Raw genomic sequence first — 23,393 nt, 5'->3', positions numbered from 1 at the left:
TGAAAGAAGGGATGTGTAGGTTAGAATTTAGAGGGAAATAGTGAGGCAGAGAAGCAGACTGCCCAGAAAATCTGTGGGTGCCCCATCCCTGGAAGTGCTCAAGGCCAGGTTGGATGGGGCCCTGGGCAGCCAGATTTGGTGGGTGACAACCTTGTCCACTGCATGGGGTTAGAATTAGGTGGTCTTTAATGTCCCTTCTCTCCCAAGCCATTCTATGATACATGTTTGAGTTTGTTACAGAATTCTGTCTCAAAAAGATATCTGTTGTTTCATGGTCTGATTACCACAGAATTAGTTCTAATGCGCTTATTTGCTTTATTATACCTTTTTGTTACTTTGTGTTAAAATGTTGGCCATGATATTCAAGTGTTCTTTCTGGAAAATTTGATTTTTGTTCATTTATTTATGTTTTGAACACAATCTTTAGGATATAGATAATAAAGCATTTTAAATGTAAATCAAAAGGAGAAGGCAATGTGATTTTAAGCATGCTGCTGTGGTACATTTTTTCTTTTTAAAACACATAGTTTTGAATGAATTTAAATACATATTTCTCTATGAAATGCATGTACTTTTTGATCTGGATTTTATCTTCCTCTTTTCTCTTGTTTTTCTGTGACCTTTTTGTATTTGTCATGCCATTAGCATTTGTAGGTTGGCATAGCAACTCTTATTTCTGTGCTCTCCTCCTCCTGCTTTTTCTTACTTCTGCAGCAAACGTATCTCCAGTTAGTAAATTCAATCTGGAACACTAATACACACCAGTTTTAATGTGTACTTTAAATGTTAGGATATCACATTTTACTAGGAAAGGAGACCCCCTACAATTGTGTGGTTTGAAGATCTTGGTTGAAAGGAAAAGTGTTTAGAAAAGAAATTTAGTGCTCTCTAAAGGGCAATCATGTTACGGTGGTTGTCTTTGAATACAGAAGATAAACTATTTCTCTAGCTGAAGTTGCTTAGACCTTGGGACTTTATATACCTTCTACTTTTTTATTAGTCTTTTTTTTTTTTCACAGGGATAAATTCATGTTATTTTAATAGTTCTTTACCAGAAGTTACTCAATTATTAACAGATTACATTGAATAATTTTAAAGTGATTTTTTTTGGCATAGTAATATGCATATTACAATCTGTCTTGGTATTGACATGCACTTAAGAATTAGGAGTAGAAAATCCCACTCTTATGTAACGAAGGAGCCAAGATCACGTCAATCTCAGTATCTTTTGCAGGCTACAGAAACCATTGCTTCTAGAAGTCATTTTGAATATCAGCTTTGTGCATACCACTCTTTGCACAAACAAGTCTTAAATATTTCATTATATGTTTGCAACTTAATTTGCATCCTGTAATAATGCATTTACGTTGTTATTTTGTATCTATCTTCCTTGAGTTGCAGCTGGAATGCATGGTTAGTGATTCTAAGCACAGAATTTGTCATTAAGATCCCCAGCATATAATGGAATTCCACTGTATGTAATGATTTCTTTGAAGTCAGATATGAATATAGATTTTCTTCACCCATTCTCATAGATATTTCTTTTCCCCTGTATGGTTAAGTAACTGTGCTATATACCCAGTTTCTTTCCCTGAGAGTCACAGAATAGAATTATGGAATGGCTTGGATTGTAAGAGACTTCAAAGATCTAGTTCCAGCCCTGCTATCACAGGCAGAGTTGCCAACCGGAGTCAGGCATTAGATCAGGTTGTCCACAGCCCCATCCAACCTCACCCTTGAGCAATTCCAAGGATGGGGCATTCCCAGCTTCTCTGGGCAGCCTGTTCCAGCACCTCACTTCAATGAAAAGTTTTCCCCGACATGTTTGGTAAATCTCTCTTTTTAGTTTTAAATGGTTCCCCATTGTCCTATCATTATCTACCCATGTAAAAAGTTGATTTATCTCCTGTTTGCAACCTTCCAATACTTAAAGGGAGCTAATAATGAGGTCTCCTTAGAGCCTTCTCTTCTCCAGGCTGAAGAAGCCCAGCCTGTCTTTGTAGGAAAGATGATGCTTCAGCCCTCTGATCATCTTTGTGGCCCTTCTCTGGACCCATTCCAAAAGCTCCACATATTTATTTAAATTTTTTTTTTGTGCTGGGGATCCAGGCACACACATTTGTACTCCAGATGGGACCTATAGAGTATCCCTTTTAGTCCTAGAGCCATTCAACTGCCATCAAGTTTAACTGCTGGTTCTCTTTTTTTCTTGGCAAGCCTTGGAATCCAGAAATTTATTTATTCCAGGACTTCCCTATCTCTGCTCAAATCCAACTAACTCACTTTATTTTATTTCTGTATTAAGCTCAGTAAATGCTTCATTCTTTCTTATTATCTATCCCCTCTGCTTTGGAATGGGATCTCTTTGTTAAGCAATTCTCCACAACAAATAGCTTCTCTGCACAATGTAGTCTTAATCTAGAAAAGTTTACATGCAATCCTTGAACAGTTTTGTTAGAGTATATTTATTTATATTAGTACACTATGCTTGAACAATCAAAAATTAAAGCTGACCACATAGCCTGTGTATCTCTTCAAGTATTCATTGATTTTTATTATTATTTATTAGTATTGTTTATTATTATTGCAACTTAGAATTATTTCTGAATGAAAGCTTTCAAATGAAATATCAAAACAAGCAACATCCCACTTAATGTCACTGATTTTCTTCCTGATAAAGTCTATGTATGGTATAATATTTTTACAAATGCATAGACTGCACTCTGCACCAGACAGGTAATAGCGCAGCCTTTATGAGAGTATGATTATAAATCTGTTTTCTAGACTTTCCACTTGGCAGGACAGTCTTCTTACACACTATTCAAAGAAACCTAATTCTTTGTGATTTCTTCACTGTAACATAAGATGTCTGATGTAGATACACGTTTCTATTTGTGTGTATGAAGTGATGTGGAGTTATCTAGATACTTTTATAGGCTTCTCTGTTTTCCTCTTCAACTTCCCCAACTAAATTTTTATATGCTTCAAAATTTATAGAACATACTTGAATGTCTACTCATGTTTGTGATTGTCAGAGACAGGCTACTTAACTTAATGACTCAATAGTCTAAATCAGGATGGCAGATCTCATTAATAAATGAAGAAAATAATTTCATCTTGCCCTGACAGCTGTGCTTTGAAAGGATTTCATGATACTGAGAATAGAAATTAACTGACAAGACCATTTCCCATCAGTATTAATTATTTTGCTTCCAGTCTCTCCTCCACTGAGACTTTAGTTTCATCATTATGAATGCTGACATGAGAAGGAATATGGTGAATACAATGCCATGGATATACAGGTGTTGTACATATGGGGCAGCAGAGTGTGAGTGTGATGCTGTTGTTGTCACTTTCGTGTAGCAGATGTTAGACAAACAGAAGGACTTTTCAGTGCTCATAAGACTCATGTGAAAATAGTATGTATTTGGAGACAACATAAACATGCATGGCATTATAATACTGATGGGCTTGTTTTCAGTCTTGTAAATGCAGTGTCAGCAAGCCTGATGTACGCGTTCCAGTAGTTTGCTTTTAAAATGAAATTAGTGATTTATCTTCCGTTTCTTACTGTGTTCTTATTCTGTCTGTTATGTGATTAATGCACAGTGTATTTGTAGAGCATAATCTGTTTCTTAGGATAAAATCTTCCTACTCATTACCAAATATGTGTTCTGATATTCAGTGAGACATATTATTTAAATAAGCACATTTTGTAACTTATTCGTCATACTTGCCTGCTTTTTTTATAATATAAATATTCATATCAAGCAAATCTCATTATCTTTCTACAGTGAGCTCAAAAATATTTTCCTCTTCTAGGAGGGGGAAATGGTACATTAGCTAATTGTGAAGAAGGTGCAGTTGCACCTTTTATAGAGCAAAGTCTTATCTAGTATTAATATGTGTAGCTTATAGTATGTGCATGCTGGTAAAATAGGATCTCTGTAAATTGAGCCTTGCAACTTGAATAAAATTGTTAGGCTTCCCAGCCTTGAAAACAAAATACTATAAATTGACAGTTGCATGGGAATGATTGAGTCTTCCAAATGAGCTGCACCATTTTTTTGTTTTTTATTTATTTTTTATTTACTCAGGAAATTTACTCAGAAAAACACTGTGCAGGACTCTTGTTTGAACATTTGATATTATCTGTGATGGCAGCAGAATGAGCAAGCACCATGCTGCACTGTGTGGGGAGGAGGATGCACATGGTGGACTTAGGAGTTTCATAAACACGTGGAGAAGAAAGAGCTTGAAGAATTGGGATGAGAAGTGGAAATGAGAGGGATTCTTGCACCACACCTATGTTAATTTCAATCAAGTGAACAGGCCTAGGGAGCAAGTTTTTTGTTTTGTGTTAAACAATCAGAATTGAGTGGTTTTATTCCAGAATCTTTCATCTGACTAGTTGCTGAGTAACAACGATGTTAACGTTTTATTTCTGATCTACAAAAGCGGGAAGAACTTTTAATATAAAATAACAGGTTTATAATCTGCTAACCTGTGTTAGTCATGCAGGCCATATTTCGGTGCTAATAGTGATAGTATTAACTGTTTCCTTTAGGGAACAGTGAAGAACACTGCTAGTTATCTGAGATGACCTGAAGCCTCTGTTGTTAAATTCTATCTCTGCTCTTTGATAACAGACTAAGATGTTGAAAATCTTGTGCATAGTGAAGTTACAATGGCTGCCTCAAGTTTAAATAAATAAATAAATAGCAGATTGAGACTTCAGAAACAAAAGCAAAAATTGCTGGAAAAATGGGAAATGTAAGGAGGTTGTGAGGACACAGAAGGGAAGAAGTTGATAAACCAGCTTAAGTCCTTGTCTTCCCCATCCTGATTTGCTTGAGCACCTTAGAAGATGTGAAGACAGTAAAGACTCCTTACCCTGCTTGTTTTTCCATCTAGCAGTTTAGGGCCATTATAGATCCTTTAAAATGAGAATCATTCCCTATCTTTTACCATAGCAAAGGTGATTACTGACTCCGTATCACTAACAGCATGGAAATGTTTTGTATGGCTCCTGCTCTATTTGAACCTGAGTATGTTGCTTAGAAAATGTGTCTATAGCTTTATGTATAGTCTCTTGTCATTGCTATAGATCTGTAGTTGGCAATTGTTCAGCACTTTAAATTGTTTTATAAGGGTTTAAGCACACTGGAACCTTCTAGAGGCAATACATATTTACGTGTCAACCTTCTGAATAATAAGATATCAATAGAAATATGTGTTTGTGGTTAACAATTCAGTATATTTTTCTCCTGAGAGCTGACCTCTCCATTAGAGTAAAAAATAAGAGATTAAAACTTTTGAAAGCCTTACTCTTCTGGTATGAGTTTCTTTTTTAGGTCAGTTGTTTTGGGAAATATTCATCATTACAGAATTACATCTATTATGAAATGTCACATTTTGGTAGTTACTTTTTGTATTCTGGTATGGTGACATCTCCTGTTATATTTTCTGATTTGGACAGGAATTGTTTCCCATTTCTATAATGTTAAGCAATGATCTGCTCTGATTTTAACTTTACCTCTTTCAGTAGAAAGTGGGATCTTTACAGTTAGGATGTAATTCCTCATCCATTCCTTGGCAATAGCTAGATTCAAGGTAAAGTTTTTGGTCATCATGGACAGAGTTTGCTCAAGTTACTGTACTTGATGATGAATGAACTGCTGCTGGTAAATGACCATGAAACTTGGTATAGGCCAAACCTGAAAGCTCTGAGGAAGGAAAGTGGTACTGATCTAGCAATAAGCTGGAGGATGATCTCATTTGAAGTTGAATTACTTGAGCTGTTTTGAACTATGCCTTCAATTGTGAGACTTATCTAAATGTAAATTTGCAGTTTGCAGCAAGTATAGCTATACCGTATAGTGTTGGTGACATGCACAGTCTTCCCTTCTAGTGAGGAAGAAGTGACTGTGATTGAGCAGCCCACGTTACCTTGGCCTACTGTAATCAAACCTCAGTGGGCCATCGCCCAGCGCCCAGTCTGCGATCAGCGATGGACATCAGGGGCAGGGAGCTCCTGTGCTCACGGGAAACAATAGTAACCTGAAATAGCCACTCTTGTATTGCTGCATGAACATCAAATACTCTCTTAATAATGTAGACGTACCGTTTACTGACTTATTATGCTATCTTAGCTCACTGCTAGTGATGCACTTCATTTAACCTATTCTGTAATATTTAAAACTATGCATTGAACACACATTTATTCTGCACTTGGGGCCTGATCCAAAGCATATTGTCTGTTTGAAAGATCCAGTCTACTGTAGTGACTTTTGGCTCAGGCCCTCTATTTTTCTGAATGCCATTGCTTTATTTAGTTATTTGCTTTTTGTCCATGGGCTGTAAGGGATTTTTCTTTCTTTATAAATAGCTGCATTTAAAATAAAAGCAAGGAGTTGCGTACAGAAAACCTGCATCTCTCTCTATATAGTTATTAAATGCAGCTATTTTGTCACATGTATAGTATTGTAATGGAAATACAATAGCACTATTTTGTTGTCAAAATGTAGATGACAGAATTCTATGCATAGAAAATATTACAGGTTTATCTAGGAATCATCATCCTTGTTTTGTGGAAAGATGTCTGCAGAAAAAAGAATGATGGCCTAGCTAAGTGAGAGAAGCAATACTCTGGTGGAAATGGGGCACAAATGTGTGCTTAATGGTTCTCTGCTCTATCATCAGATTTTATCCTTTACCCAGCGAGTGAGAATCAGGAAAGGAAACGCAGTACTTAACTGCAGCTGTCATACACGAGTTAAAATACTAGCAGAGTAGATATTACTACAGATTTTTGAAGTAGGATTAACTTAAAGAGAACTGCAAAGCACACTTGACATCTTTGAATCTGCAGAGTATTCTGTATATTTTGAAGTCTCTGTCAAAGGAAAAGCCTCCCTCAGTTCCTCCAGAGGCTTAAAAGACTTAATTTTTTCTTCAAATTGCCGCTTTGCAGTATTGTCCTCCTACTCTGCCTCTTCATGTTTTGCATGTTAAAATACGCAATTTAAAATTAAAAGCATGCTTTTAACATAGCTGTGGGGAGAGGAAAAACAACAGAGACAAGTTCACGGAGCCTTGGTGCTGGTGATCTTGCAGAGCCCTGGCAGTTGACTGGTCACTTAGTCTGGTCTTCATGCTAAGATACTGTGGTAAAGAAAAAGAAACAGTGTAGAGACAGTTTGCTTTTGGGAAGTGTATTAGCCTGGAGCTGTGCATAGTGTCTAATCCCTATGTAGAGGGGAGTGGAATAAAACTGGCACATTCTCAATGTTTAAAAACTGCACTCAGAAGCATCAGAATAGGAGGAAAATAGGTGGAAAACATGCTATGGACAGTAGTTTAAATATGTTAAACGCGTTACGTACTATATATGCATATGCACCTCACAGCAACTTTTATTCCAGTAATAGCACTAGCTACTGAACTCCAAACTGCTTCAGAGCATGCATTTACTGAATTCATTTAAACTAAAATTACATGGCAAAATAGAGCACAATTCTAATATATCTTAATGTTGGTAATTTGGATCTGTTTGGTACGTCTTTTGTTACTAAGGAAAAGATACTATTTTGTCATTTCAGATGCAATTGTGTGGAACCAGAGCATCCTAGCAATAAAACCTTAAGATACTGGCAGGACTACAATATATCTGCATCTGATGTGCCATGGGGGAACCTAACTGTGTCAGTAAGTGAAATACTGGAACTTAGTGAGTAAGGGCATAAGCATGAATGATTCCATCTGTCCTTAATACAGTATATAAATAGAAAAAGTACTGTTTTTTCTGATCCTGTTTGTTCAAAGTGTACAATATACTTAACTGAAAAGAGGTTAACATAGACTTTGTAGAATTATCTCTTTTTGTACACATTTTGCTAGATCATTATGCAGTCTCTGGTAGTACACGTTAAAGCAAGTATGCTCATTCTGTGCCCTGCTTTAGAAACTCCTTGACACGCTAGCACAAGAGTTTGACTGAGACTAAGTCTAAACATGTCAAATGATAATGGGTTTGTCCAAAATTCTGCCAGATGGCGAAACCAAAGTTCTCGTGTGTAGAAAGACTTTAGGAGCATTTACTTCCCCAGAAACATTCTTCCAGCTGTTCAGGCTATGAAGGAGAGGAAGGGGAGCCATTTTGCAATGTTCTTGCTCAGTGGCCACATTTTTCTCTTATCTGGGCCCTGAGTGTTATATATATCATTTTTATGTGAATTAGTTCCCTGAGTGGAAAGACAGGAATAAGCTAAAAACAATTTGTTCACACAGATGTGTTATTTCTAAATTGTACGAATCGTACCCTTTTCTATATTTGAACGATTTACTAGTAAAGATTTTCATTCATTAAAGTAACTTTCGCAATTTGATTAAAATGTTATATTGAGGTCTGGATTCCAGTTTTTCTCACAAAGATAGCATTTCATTATAAAGCTAAGGTGATGTTAGAACTAAAAGTTCTCTCTATCTCAAAATAAATAAATAAATAAAAATTAACCTTGTTGTAAGCATAATCAAATGAAGTGCTTAAAACCCAATCCAGTCAATCACCTCCAGCACTCTTTTCTTTCTAAGGCAAAAATGCAGAAGAATTCATGTCTTCCTATCATGAGTTAAGCAAGTGCTGCCTTCCATGACTGTTATGCCTTAATAGAAAGGGCTGCTCCTCAACTCTGTTGGTGTGGCAACAGCAGGGAGAAATTTGAGAACTGCTGGCCTGAGGAATTCCAGCAAACCAGAATGAATATTCCCAAAACTGCAGCACACTCGAAGAGCATCTGTGCAGGGGCAGACTCCTCCTCTCACTTTCTCAGATCTCTGACAGTGTTTTTCAGAGTACATTTGCAGCTGAAGAGATTTAAAATAACAGATTTTGTTTTAACTATAAATGTAAAAGACCAGCTGCATTATATAAAGCCCTTTAAAACTTCTCAAAAGCTTATTACCAAAACTTGAGTTTAAATGGGTAGCAGTGTAGCTGGCCATTTTTACCCATGAATCTCTATAGTTGTCAAAGAAATACCCATTTTTTTCATACTTTCATATGTTTATTTCTGTTGCATCATCAGGAAATTTCAGTTTTCCTGTTGAAATGCAGTAAAAGATTAGACTTAGTTATCTTTAAAAAATTGGTCAATCTCACTGTGTTTTCTGATGCTTAATTCTTCTTGTTTCTTTGTCTGATTTATAAGTTCTGAGTTTCTGAAGACATAAATTGGCCACAAAGGACAAATATCTTCTCTTAATAATAATATAATTAAGAGAATTATAATAATAATAGGAAGACCAATTTTTTTAAAATGGTTTGTTTGTTTTTGCTTTCTACAGTCTAGGATGCACCAAGCATGAAAAGAGTTCTTATTCTCATGATGACAAAGTACTTCTCAGTAGATGTGTTGATAGCCCTTATACAGTGAATTTCATCCCCATGCTCTGCCAGCATCATGTACTAGCTCAGACCTGGACAAGTTCTCTATTTGATTTCCTGATTATTTACATTTTTTTCCCCAGTTAACACATCTATAACTTATTTCATCAATCAAAACCACATCATGTTTATTTGAGGTATCCTACTATAGGTATACTTTTATCTCAATGCCTTCAAATCTTCAAATAGAAACTATGGTTTTTTTCAAGCCAGCCCTTTGTTCAAAGACTAAGTTTCTCGTAACATGGTAAGCCACAGTGACCCACTATGTTTGGAACAAAAAGATCCTGATCTGGCAGGATATTGCTGTCTGGAATTGCTGGATGCTGTGTTTCTTTTTGCTTAATATGTGTGGAGGGATTGAGTAAGGAGAAGGAAAGAATTACAAGTCCAGAGCTTGTGGTTCCTATTTTTATAGCTGCTCTCTATTCCTTAGCTTGTCTCCTTGGAAGAAGTGTAACAACTAAGGATGCTATTGGAGAATTACTAGAAATGTTTTCTACTGTACCTGCACGGTTGATCTTAAATTACATTCAGTAAAATTAATACAGAGTTTGGATTTTGCTATGTTTTGCCCAATCACTTTTTTAAAGCAGAAGGTAATTTGTGGAATGTGCTGCCCTCATGTGGTATTAAATGTATTGGACTCGTTTTAAGCTAATACTGTACATTCAAAGTAGCTTTTCTATCAACTGCTTGGCCTGTGGAGCTAAAACAAAAATCATTTTTTGTGGATGTTCAGGAGTGGCCTTTCTCTTGTTTTTGTTTTTTTCTTCCAAACTTTCAAATTGGGAAGTGCAGATCTGTGTTTGAGGCAGAAAATAAATATATGTATATGTTCTGTTTTAAATAAATCTAGTTTTATATTAATTGTGTTATATCTTAGTGACTCTATCATCTAATATGGTTAAAAACTGTGATTCTTTTGAGAGTTTGAGATATTTTTTTTTCTAGATACTTTTGAGATCAGATAGAAATACTAGTAGTCTTAATTTTAAAAGAATACCTAAAGAAGATTTTAATATTTCTAAACACAATGTAGTTTAGTTAGGAAAGGAATTGGAAAGAAAGCACCAGAATAAGCGTGGATATTTTTCGGAACAATACTACTTTGTTCTCTCTGATAGGAATGTAAAAAACTTCACGGAGAATTTGTTGGACGAGCCTGTGGTCACCATGGTCCTTATGTTCCAGATGTCCTTTTCTGGTCTGTCATCTTATTTTTTTCTACAGTAACTCTGTCATCCACACTGAAGCAGTTCAAAACTAGCCGATACTTCCCAACAAAGGTGTGTCCCAATGTTTAGTTCAGAAGTTGTGGTTAGTTATGTGCAAACATGCATTGCATTTGTTTTGCAAATTCAGTTTACTACTGGTAAAGTGGACACTATTATCTGCTCTTTGTTAAAAATTTGAACTAGAATAAATATTTCTATCTGTAAGCAAAAAATGGAACTCTGAAGAGAAATAAGTTCTAGTAGGTCCTAAATCATATAAGTGGTGTGGTTAAAATTTTGTTTCTCCTGATAGGTACGATCTGTTGTCAGCGATTTTGCTGTCTTTCTCACTATTTTGTCCATGGTTTTGATTGACTATGCCATTGGGATCCCATCACCAAAACTTCAAGTTCCAAATGCTTTTAAGGTAATTTGATGATAAGTTGCACTGCCTGATTATTTTGAAAAAAATACTAGTGCACTACAGTAATTTTTTAGTAATTTTATAATGCTTTTATTGTCAGGAAGTATGTGAATTTGTTGTGCTCACTGAAGGCTAAGCAACTGCTGTGAATAATGACCTGTGTAACTGAGTGGCTCTCTTTCCAAATACACCTGAGTCTGCAATATATCAGATGATTATATTACATATACTTTGTCATCTTTATATTATAGGAAGTTTAGCATTTTTCTGTTGTTTTATATAGAGAGATTATTTATTCATTTTAAAGAAAATTGAATTCTAGAAATGTTTTTCTGTGTTCTTGCGTACATAGTCCTTAGAGTTCTGACTGGTCATGCATGACTTTCCTTTTGTAGCCCACCAGAGATGATCGTGGATGGTTTATTACTCCTTTGGGACCTAATCCTTGGTGGACAGTGATAGCTGCTGTAATTCCAGCCCTGCTTTGTACTATCCTTATTTTTATGGACCAGCAGATTACAGCTGTCATTATAAATAGAAAAGAGCATAAACTAAAGGTATTCCATCTTTTCCTTGTCATTTTCGATCATGTAGCTTAGTCTACTCAAGGATGCTAATTTATTTTATATAGCACTCCTTTATATTGTTACACTTTTTTCCTATTTGTCCACGTGGTACCTATGCCCTGTGTCTTTGATCTGTTACCTTAGAAAAGTCTTTACTGGTGTGATTTGGGACAGAGGTTCTGAATCAAGAGTTATCTTCAATGCTTTATTTGTAGTATGATGCCAATTCATCTCAAGAGAAAAATCAGGAAGTTAATCATTTCCTTCAGCACGTTAATTGCCTCTTCAGATATTGATAATGTTGTTCTGCAGAACAGGTTTTTGAAAGACTGGGGGCCATTCTGTAATATGGGATTTTTTTTGTTTGCTCTTCCTCTTAAATTAAAGAGAATGAAATTGAACTTTAGAGGCGCAATGGGTTCTTCAAACATAGGATAACTTCTTGCTCTGTTCTCTAACACTTTAGTTGCCTACAGATGGAGAGAGAAAAAGGGACATCACCCCTCTGAAAAACTGTTGGGCAAAATCTAGCAGCAGGTTTCTGTACATGTATATGCAGCAAGCTTAGGCTTTTTTTTGACATAGTTTTAATAAGCAGGAATCCAATCCCAAGTTGCTTTAGCAAATGCATTTGCAACCTTCACTCTGCACTGCCTCTTCTTGGATGATTGTGACATTTGATATGTTCTTTTTTTGCCCTCTTTGTCAGCCTGGCTCTTCATGTCAATCCATAGCATTGCATGTGGTTAACTTGACAGATGCAGGAATTTGCTGCCAAGCTTTGGAATGTGTTTTTTCAGCACTGGCATCTGGGAGTCAGATGGTCCTCCTGGCTGCCCCCTTGTCTTGCTGCGTTTTAGTTTTGCTGGGGTCTGGTGTAGCATCACCTGTTGCTATGCTTCCTTTTCTTCCCATATGTCAGGTTCCTCAGATCATGTATGAATGTGAGGAAATGCTCTCAGATTCTGTATGCATTAGCAGATACATTCCTTATAAATGTGTCAGAAGGTAAAAAAAGGTGTCTCCTAGGATTTAGAATTAAACTCTTTGAGTGTGTTGTGCATGTAACTAATATCTTTGATGCAGTTCTGAGCTTAAGATATGTCTTGGAAATAAGACTTATACGTGCTGTAGGGGAGTGAGGGAAGGTGGCTAGAGTTACATTTTAAAAATTTTCTTTATTTTATATGAATTCCCTTTTTCAAATAATGTAAGTAAATAAGATGGCATTTTCATGTGGCTTACATTTTCATAAACCCAGACACTTCCCATTTTAGAAAAAAAAAAAAAGTTGTCTTCAGAAAGAAATGACTTGTTTGCTTCCAGCTCGTTTCCCCCCTCTTTTTATATACTTCCTATAGCAAATTCTGCATTTCAGTTTTTTGGCAGTCTCTGTAGCAAACCTTTCCAAGTTTAGTTTAGTTACTTTTTTTATGTCAAAAGGCATTTGCATGGGTTTGCAGGCAAAGTTATGGTTCAACATATTATTGTTTGCATGAACGTCGCTGTTTCATCAGACCATCACAATGGATTTGACACCATATTGCAGAATTTTGTGGAGATAAATCATTACCTGACTTCTTAAAGGAAAAATAGCTTGCAGCTAAATAGCATTTCAGGAGCTTTATTAAATCAGAAAATAAATATTCTTTTCAGCTATGCTACCAAACATTTGTATGACCAAGTTTGATGCAGATCATCAGCAATTTTCAAATTTGCAAGGAAAGTTGGCTTTGCAGTTGGATGGTCTGTACACTAGCATCAGTTGTTATTAAGAGATGAGATTTAGTTAAACTGGAAAAATGTCTGTATCTTCAGTTTTCTTGCTATTATCTCATTTATAAATGAGATAAATTTCTGCTTATTATTGGGGCACAAAATTGTTTTGGACTCATGATATGTACACTTACTGATAACAGGAATGTGACTAACAAAATTGTTTCGTGAGAGCTGGCAGGAACTCAGGAAATCCCCTTAGATAACCGGTTTACCGCCACTACTGCCCCAGCCTGGATACCACTTAGAAGAAAGTGATATTTTGCTATAAGTCACAGAATTTTAAATCATCTTTAGCAGTTCATTAGGAATGCCTGCCAGGAGTGTTCTTCTTAATGCAGGTGTCATTTTATGTCTTTCTTTTTTTTCTCCTTCTTAAACAGAAAGGGTGTGGATACCATCTCGACTTACTCATGGTGGCAGTCATGCTTGGAGTGTGTTCCATTATGGGATTGCCGTGGTTTGTTGCAGCCACTGTCCTCTCTATTTCTCATGTGAACAGCTTAAAACTGGAATCAGAGTGTTCTGCTCCAGGGGAACAGCCGAAATTTCTTGGAATCCGGGAGCAGAGAGTCACAGGGCTCATGATTTTTGTACTCATGGGCTCATCTGTCTTTTTGACAAGTATTCTGAAGGTAATTTGGGGGAAATAAGGAAATGCTAAATAATAAAGCACTGCACAGAACATTTCACTGTTGTTACTATATTACTTAATGTCTTTTCCAGGCATGTTACTATCATGTTTCACAATGATAATCTAAAGTGAAATTCTAATTTTGCATAATAAAACAGTTTGGGACATGTGATGTTTGTATAGCAGAAGCCTTGTAATAAAAGTCTGGTCTTACTGAAGTCAAAATAAATTCTACCATTGACCTGTAATGTATCAAGATTTATCTTTTTTCTGTACTTTGGGCTTAAGGCAAATATTATCGTGAGCCAGCCTAGCTGAGCTATATCATTAAGTAAATGTCTTCAAATAGTTTTAAAGCCTGTTGTGATTACTAGCTAATTTAAAAAATATTTCCACAGTTGCAGGAGACTCTTTGTGGTTAATTACTTGGCTTGAACCAAAAAATTATCTCATGCTGTCAGCATGCCCTATGCTGCTCACCAGTGTCCTGAAACTGGATATCTAGTCACATGCTTATATAATATCTATATACATAATGATATTTTTAAGAATTGTCAGGTCACAGAGAAATCAGTAAGTATTGCCATTGGCTTCAGTAAAATCAGAATTTAGACTTGCACATTGTCAAAGTGAAGGGAGTAAGCCTTTAGAACTAGTACAGTGCAGTATTTTATTACATACATCGTAATGTATGTAATAATTAGTGAAAGCAAACTAGATAAGATTTATGCATTAAGTGTATAAAAAAGACATTTATATACAGAAATATTTTGTAACCTACACACTTCATACAGAGTGTCTGAATATTTTAAGTGTTCTTTTCCATGCCATTCCATGAAAGTCATCCACCATTTTTAAATGCTTACAGTACAGAAATTTTCCATTGGCTACATATTAAATATTTTGTGTGTATTGTGAACAGGTTTTTGAGGATTATAATTCTACTATTCAGACTTCTTGAGCAGTCCTTTAAGTAAAATATTTAAGTATGAATCTAAACACGCATTTTTCTCGCAGTTCTGTTAATTTTATTAATAGTGAATAAAGTATGTTGGCCTCAGTTCTGGCCATGGAAGGAAAATAAAACTGCAGAGCCAGATTCGTCTTTTGATTTATACTATGAATATCATTATTAATTTGTAATTGAGGGAATCTGAGTTTACAACCCGTCTGATTAATGCAGGCATATGGCACATTGAATTTCAACTGCTTAGCATTTAGTATTTTAAAATTCTATTTAATGTGCTCTTCCCTTTCTCTGATTTTTTTTTTTTTGTGCAGTTTATCCCTATGCCAGTACTTTATGGAGTATTCCTTTACATGGGTGCTTCATCTCTAAAGGGAATTCAGGTAAAATGCATTCAAGAAGTGTGTTACTGACAGTGCTTTCTTTTAAATGTGGAGCTAGTTTTATTCAATTATTTTATTCTTTTCTATGTGATCTTACAGGAATGTTGCCAGCCTTAAATTCTTGAAAGTGACTCACTTAAAAAGGAGAATGGATTCTCTCTAACTATAGTATTTCCTTTAGGCACTGTGCTCCATATTTTTGTTAGATGCTTATTTCACTGAATCTGAAATCTGAGTAACAAACGTTGGGTTCTCATCCCTCTCCGTCTCCCCTTTCATTTGTTGGCCTGCTGCCTTTTCAGCTTCCAGATTAGCGCCTTTGTAGTTACATACTTGATCTTGAACTTTGCCTATATGAGGCTTTTGTGTAAGTGCTATAGAACTAGAAGGTGTGATTTGGAAGATCTTTCCTCTGCAAATAAATTCCCCAGCTGGTGGAACTGTTTTACTTAATTGCTACTAAACTTCTGGCCTTAAGGCTGTAGGGCAGGCCTAGAGAAAGGGCAGCATTCCTGCTGCGGCCTTAAGTATGAGCTCCTGGTGCAAGCCAGGCACTTCAGCAGTCAGATTGAGTATTGTATGTGCCATTTCTTGTAGACTGCTGTAGTGTTAATTGGCATGGAATTAAATTGTAGCCCATCTGATAGAAACAAACCCAAAGTTTCAGGTGTACCTCAGCACATCTACAATAGAAAATACACGAGACAGGTGTATAAAACTTGTCTTGTGTATGAAATACCGGCATGTTTTTGACATGGTAGAAGGAAGGAATGCCATTCAGAGGGACCTCGACAGGCTGGAAAGGTGGGCCTAGGTGAACCTGATGAGGTTCAACACTGCATAGTGCAGAGTTTTGCACTTGGGCTGGAGGAATCCCAGGCATCCATACAGACTGGAAGGAGCGGTCCTTGAGAGCAGCCCTGTGGAGAGGGACCTGGGTGTCTTGATAGATGAAAAACTTAACATGAGCCAGCAGTGTGCCCTTGCAGCTCAGAAGGCAAATGGTATCCTGGGCTCCATCAGAATAGGGATGGCCAGCAGGGACAGGGAGGTGATTGTCCCCCTCTACTCTGCTCTTGTGAGGCCCCATTTGGAGTACTGCGTCCAGGTCTGGAGCCAGTACAAGAAAGACAGGGAGCTGTTGGAGAGGGCCACAAAGATGATCAGGGGACTGGAGCATCTCCGCTATGAAGACAGGCTGAGGGAGCTGGGCTTGTTCAGCCTGGAGAAAAGAAGGCTGTGGGGTGACCTCATTGCAGCCTTACCTAAGGGAGCCTACAAACAGAAGGGGAATCAACACTTTGAAAGGGTTGGTGACTGCAGGACAAGGGGAAATGGTTTTAAGTTGAGGGAGGGGAGACTTAGGTTGGATGTCGGGGGAAATTCTTTACAGAGAGAGTGGTGAGGTGCTGGAACAGGCTGCCCAGAGAGGCTGTGGATACCCCATCAATGGAAGTGTTCAAGGCTGGATTGGATGGGGCCTTGGGTAGCCTAGTCTAGTATTGAGTGTTGATTGATGGCCCTGCATGTGGCAGGGGGGTTAGAGCTTGATGATCCTTGAGGTCCCTTCCAATCCTGGCCATTCTGTGATTCTGTGATAAAAGGAACTTGACAAGTATGACTAATGAAATAATGAAATTTTTCATAAATAATGTGATTCTTACTCTTACTGCGGTGGCTCAACCAGAGAGAGGACTGCATGTCCACTGTTGGACTCACATAGATTCATAGCTTATGATCATAACTGTGGTAGTTTCTTTCTGTGCACCTGAACTTCTGCAGTTTTATGTTTATAATAACATAGGATAGCCATGCTATCTTATGTAGTCTGTAAATATCAGCATGTTTTGATGCAAATTTTCAAAAATATCTCTTTCAGCTTTTTGACAGGATAAAATTATTCTGGATGCCTGCAAAGCATCAGCCGGATTTTATTTATCTGAGGCATGTTCCTCTTAGAAAAGTCCATCTCTTCACTGTAATTCAGCTGAGTTGTCTTGTACTCCTGTGGATTATAAAGGTTTCAAGAGCTGCCATTGTCTTTCCCATGATGGTATGGAATATTTTCTATTTCCCCTAAAAACTCATTTTCTTCTTAGTTTTGGGTAATCATTATTGAAGAAAAAAGTTAGTTGTGGATGGGTAATTAGAATATTGCTTTGATTCAGCATGCAAGGTCAATTTATGTTACGTAAATAAAGTTACATATATGAACTCAAATTTGAGTCTAAGTTGCGCTTAATTTATAGCTGTGGATGGCCCTACTGTATTTCCTTAAAGCAAATTCTTTTAAATTTTAAAAATTGATATGATGCTTTTGTTTAAGGAGTAGTGCTTAACCTGTTTTACAGGAAGAATGGTTACTTAATAAGGAAGACTGTTTATTGCGTAGAGGAACTTTGTTTCTATGCCTTGCTGGAAATAAAAATATGTCCATCTGGTTAACTGATGTTTTCTTGACTATTTCACTAATGTGAAATAAAAGATAGCTACTGAACTTCCATCATTGTGAAATGCTTCAATTCACATTAATTCCAAATAAAGGAAGTCCAGGTGCTGGCCTGTCCAGTATGAACAATAACATTTCAGCTGAAAACTTTGATGACTTTTGGAAGTATAACTGTCAATTTTGTTTGTTTAATTCTTTGAATTTATTCTTTGAATAAATATCATTACAGGTCTTAGCTTTGGTATTTGTCCGAAAACTCATGGATTTTTTTTTCACTAAACGGGAGCTCAGTTGGTTAGATGATTTGATGCCTGAGAGCAAGAAAAAGAAACTAGAAGATGCTGAAAAAGAGGTGGGTCCTTGTTTCAGGTGTGTGTTCTTTCTGTTATGGGATGGTGGTTTCATTTGTTGGATGGTTTTGTTGTTTTGTGTTTGGTTGGTTAGGTTTTATATTTTTTTCGTAACACGTTACCAATATCTTCTTTAGACAATTAGAGAAAAATTCTGTAATGAAGGCATTTTCAATGCAACAAGTAGATTTGCTACACCTTGGATAAGGATTTCCCTTCTGCCCTTGCAGAAACCATTTACTTCTGCTTTCCACTGAAAAAATGTCAGTGACTTTGCTTACCCTGTTAATCAAATCTTCAGGCTTCTGACTTTAGTTTTGCATCTGATATCATTTTCCCCTAGAATGTGCTTCTTGAGTTGCTTGTTTGAATATCATGTAAAGCTGAGGGAATATAAAGTAACTTCCTGTGTAGGGGCCCTGATAGCTTTCTCCTTTGTTGCCAATATTCATATCTACCTGATTGATGCTAACTGTTAGGGGACATTAGGATTGTGTTCCTAAGTCATAGGTCCAAATAAATGAAGGACAGATCTTGATGGAGAAGCACTAACTGTGGGAGCAGTTGTAAGAATATGTCAGTGCCTGGTTCTTTTAAATGTCAGTTGTGTGTCTTGCCCCAGTATGATGTAAGGTGGTTGTGGCATGAGGAGGCAAAGGTCTAGGCTGTTCTAATGTTGTCTTAGAAGGCTGTGGTAATTTCATTGCTCTGGGTACTTTTTTGCACACAATTTCTAAGTTACCCTGAAGACCTCTGCAATGGCCTCGGACCCATGAGGTGTAAGGTTTTGGTGTTACGAGTGTACTGCAAGAACTAGATAATGTGAATGGATAGGTCAGCAATTTATCCTCATGGAAGCCATGAGGTATCTGAGACCAGTGAAAATGTTTGTGTAAGGATTCCCCTTGTAAGTTGGTTTACAGAAATAGGACATAAGCTAATAAGTTGAACATTGTCATGAGGACTAATTTTCTCTCCCTTTTGCATTCTTTTGTGACCCTTGACAACTAACTGCCTCTGCTGTGATCTGGAGAACGTAACTTTGGTTTCTTTGATGCATGTAACGTACTTTAACAAAATTCATTTTGGGAAAAAATTCTACCTAGGTAATACATACCATGGCTGCTATTTAGTACATGCCTGCAAGATACTAGGATGAAGTTCAAATGCATGGTTTGTTTTTTCCCCTTTGAACTATATAAATAAATAATTTTTAAAAAGTCTTATTTCATCACAGTGTTTAGCTTTCATAACAATTCAGAGTAACCAAAAGTAATTAAGGTATCTCTCTTCCTTTGGGTCTGGTTATTGGGAAAAAATTGTTACTCTTACATTTTGGTTATATGTAACTTTCCTTCTCGTACTTGGTAAGATGGCATCATAAAACAAAACTGGGAAAATCTACTGGTGTTACTTTATTTCATTCACTGTCTGTTTTGAGAGGCTATTTTTACATATTTTGGCATTTCTAAATATTTGAAGCTATTATTAAAACTGTTCAACTGTCAAAAACTTATGAAGCTGTGAAGCCTGGAAATGACAAAATTAACTAGTAATAAAACTTCTGACATGTAGCCTAAGGAATTAATTGGAGAGTTGCTATCACACAGCTTTTAAAAATAGAAGTATTCTACCCACAAGAATATTCAGAAATATAGTTGACAAGATCTGAAACTTCATTGGATCCTAACTTCATCACTTAAGTTGTTTTTATATTTTTAGGCCGTGTTTTTCCTAAGGCTTTCTACATTTATAGTGGATTTTTTTTTTGCCTTCTTCTCACAAATCTTCCTTTGTCAGCAATTTGATGTAATCAAGTCTTTCTGAGACCAGAGTGAACGAAAGTGACTTCTTCCATTTGGAGGAAAAAAAAATCACAACTTTTAAAATAGCTGTTGTAGTAAAACATGGAGGAAACTGGAAAATCACCTCGATTCTTCCACCTAGTGCCAGTTTGTGAGCTGGAAGTGTGTGAGATTTGTCAGGTTTTGGGTGGCTGGCCAGAGAATGACATGCTTCTCTTTTTGGGAAAGCCAGTGTCACTTTAAGTCACGCTCTTTGCTAAACGCCAGGGTAAATTGTTACTAAGCCATCTAATAAAGGGAAAAAAGAACAGGCAGTCCTTGTGTGTCTGCCTTGCTCACACACGCACACACACACACACACACACACACACACAGTGCAACAGTACAGGGCAGCATCTGATAGTTATTTCACATGAAGGCATGTTAACCTCCTGGCAGCTGTTTTGCTATGTATGAAAACAATATATTTCCATAATTTCTTGATTACAAGAGCCATGTGAGTTCATGGGGAAGCATACAGAATCACCTACGTACATGGTTGCCAGTAATTTAGGCCTTAAGCCACCCTTATTTCAGAAGTTTTGCTTTATAGCTAATGTCTTGTGATGACTGCTCTGTTTTTTTGACCTAATAGTAGTGGGGAGTCTTCAGAATCTTCCTTCAGCTCATACTTGTGAAGCCATGAACTGTTATGGTCTGAAAGACAGACTGGTTTTTCTTTGTCTCAGGCAGGAGACAGTACTTAAGGGAGGCTGTTTTGTTCTCCCCTCCCCCTTAGATGAAGATTTCCTAAAGTTGTAATTATTTGACAATAGATTTGTTGTAGATACATCTAGTTCTCATAGAATCATAAAAATGTATTTTCCCTGTTTAGGTGAAAACTAATATTGGCATCTTGTTGCGCTACCTTTCATTGCAATAAAACTTTAATCAGTATTTAAACTGTGTGCACAAACTTAAATTTGACTGCCCTAATTTTTGTATGTTAACGATGCTATGCTGTGTCTAGTTAAGCATGATGTTTAAAATTCACCATCTCATCACAAAGTTGTCTTTATTAAAAAAGCGTCTTCTCTATTTGGTATTGATAAGTAACATTAATTGGAGGTATTGCTTTGAAACAGACGGGTGTCAATCTTGAATATGAAGATTTTTAAGAAATTAAGAGTTGAGAATCTTATTTACTATTTGTTAATGATTCCTAAAATATTAAGGGATAAGATGCTTATCATTAACTTTTCACAACAATATATCCTGTCTCACATTTAAGTTCCTTCTTCCTAGGAAGAGCAAAGTATGTTAGCGATGGAAGAGGAAGGGACTGTTCAGTTGCCACTAGAAGGACATTACAGGTAAAATATACATTTCCTCTTTTAGGTGAGTTGCAATTAAATAAAAATAAACATGCCACCATATTTGTTCTTAATGTTCATTGAATGTTATGAGAATGCACGTCTGATAGTAGAGTAAGCCCTGTGCACTGACCCATATAATGCAGTATTTAACAGCTGTACCGCTTTCTGGTATTTCCGTAAGATATCACAGTCCTTAGGAAAAGGACTTCATTTGCCTTTGGACAAGATAGCAGGATTCGGCTATTCAGAAGTAACTTTGGCTTCTGACATACACAGTGTGAAAGGAAGGTGTAGAAAAGACAAATCCTTCACTCTCACGATAATTTCTGGGGGCCAGGAACAGTCTTGAACATACTAGAAAAACAGTCTAGGTTCTTTACAGTATCATGTTTTGTAACATTCTAATTAAGATCCTACCTGTGTGAAATAGTAAGTAAATTAAGAGTTGTCTGGAGCAGATGAGGCATAATGGAATGATGGAACATTTTTGTACGAAAAGTTATGTTTGGTCAGTAATGACACACTTGACCAGCCCAATAAGACCTTACTTTCATTTACAGTTTTCAGAAAATTCATAATGAAAATTGGAAATATGTGCTGATAGGAATCTCTGCATTACCACAGATTCATAGAACATTGTCCCAGAATGGCCATCTCTTATATTTTAATATTATCTTTACATCATATGCCTTAGGATATGTTATGTTTTACTGCCTCCGTATCTGAAAAATAGTAGACTGATCCTTATTTTTGATTAATCACATTTCTAATGTTCATTTTCTTTCTTCTACACATTTTTGTTCTATTTTGTATTAGCAATATATAATTTATCATGAGGTGTGATCTCAATTTATAGCATGTTTGCTTAGTTAAAGTTGCCTGAATAATTTGCACAGTTCTGTACTGCAAGGGCCTCAGGCCTACAGCTGAAAAGAAGGATCAATATGTTGGTTGATAAAGGGGTTCCCCCAAACAATGTGAAAACAGGTTTACTGAGATCTTAGTGTCAAACCATACATTAGCCACAGAGTTGGGAATAATGTATAGACAGACTCTTTAATCTAAGGATTATTACTCTTAAATGTAAAAATACACATTCAGAGCAGCTAAGGGCTACACATTGCTGCTTAAAGCTACAATTTTGTTTTATCAGGGCGTTTTTCTAGATCACTTAAGTCTCTGACTTTTTCATGTTTTTGATAGCTTTTAAATTGTTTTCAAAGCAGCTGGTGTTTCCAAACATAAGTACCTTGATAACTGTTTGGAGCTCTTAGAGTTCTTGTTAAATCCAGCTATGCCAATGGCTAACTGTGAAATCTTGGGCAAATATTTGATTTCACAGAACAGGCTTCCTGGAGATGGTGTTGGTGGCCCATGCCTGTCAGTGTTCAAGGAACATCTGACGAATAATCAATATCGTAATGCACTTAAGAATATTTTTTAACTTTTATTTAGCCTGAAATTAGTAGCCAATTGGACTATTCTAAAGTTTTAAATTTAAAAATTTTTTATTAGTTCTTAATCATATTAGCATCAATAAAATATATTGTGTAACTAATTGCTGTTGGATGAGGAACATTCTAAAAATGTGCTAAGATTTGTCTTAAATTGTATTGCTTGTTTATTGTCACCACTATCAGTTTCCAAGGGCTTTTGTATAGTTAATAATTAACAAAGAATGATTGCCGATTGTTTTATTGTGCATTTACTTCTATTCTTGCCTAGAGATGATCCATCTGTGATAAACATTTCTGATGAGATGGCAAAAACTGCTGTGTGGAAGACACTGTTGATATCCTCGGAGAATGCAAAAGATAAGGAGTCAAGCTTTCCTTCTAAAAGGTTTTAATTTTTTTTTCCTACTGTGTTATGCTTCACAGATTCAAACCAATATTAGAACATTTTGCTAGGGATTAGAAAGATTTCTAGCATCTTGCAGTTTTAATTCTTGAAGTTTCCTTTTGCTTCTGTCCAGTCAAATATTCTAAGGTCAAAACACAGATTCACTATGTATATTTATTT

At 36.4% G+C, this 23,393-nt stretch overlaps 1 protein-coding gene across 1 annotated transcript in view; it reads left to right on the top strand.

The window, feature by feature from the left end:
- Nucleotides 1-23,220, top strand: part of SLC4A10 (solute carrier family 4 member 10) — a 37,964-nt gene extending 14,744 nt beyond the window's left edge. Inside the window, exons 9-18 of the mRNA XM_010713811.2 lie at nucleotides 7,602-7,707; nucleotides 10,573-10,734; nucleotides 10,976-11,089; nucleotides 11,482-11,643; nucleotides 13,812-14,063; nucleotides 15,344-15,412; nucleotides 17,292-17,465; nucleotides 18,091-18,213; nucleotides 21,301-21,368; nucleotides 23,097-23,220. Coding sequence (XP_010712113.1) covers nucleotides 7,602-7,707; nucleotides 10,573-10,734; nucleotides 10,976-11,089; nucleotides 11,482-11,643; nucleotides 13,812-14,063; nucleotides 15,344-15,412; nucleotides 17,292-17,465; nucleotides 18,091-18,213; nucleotides 21,301-21,368; nucleotides 23,097-23,220 — 1,354 coding nt within the window. The remainder of the gene's footprint in view (nucleotides 1-7,601; nucleotides 7,708-10,572; nucleotides 10,735-10,975; nucleotides 11,090-11,481; nucleotides 11,644-13,811; nucleotides 14,064-15,343; nucleotides 15,413-17,291; nucleotides 17,466-18,090; nucleotides 18,214-21,300; nucleotides 21,369-23,096) is intronic.
- The last annotated feature ends 173 nt before the right edge of the window (nucleotides 23,221-23,393 follow it).

Source organism: Meleagris gallopavo, chromosome 7 (assembly GCF_000146605.3).
Source record: "Meleagris gallopavo isolate NT-WF06-2002-E0010 breed Aviagen turkey brand Nicholas breeding stock chromosome 7, Turkey_5.1, whole genome shotgun sequence".
Lineage (NCBI taxonomy): Eukaryota > Metazoa > Chordata > Aves > Galliformes > Phasianidae > Meleagris > Meleagris gallopavo.
The sequence above is the reverse complement of the archived record's forward strand: the minus strand, read 5'-3'. Positions and strand labels throughout refer to the sequence as shown.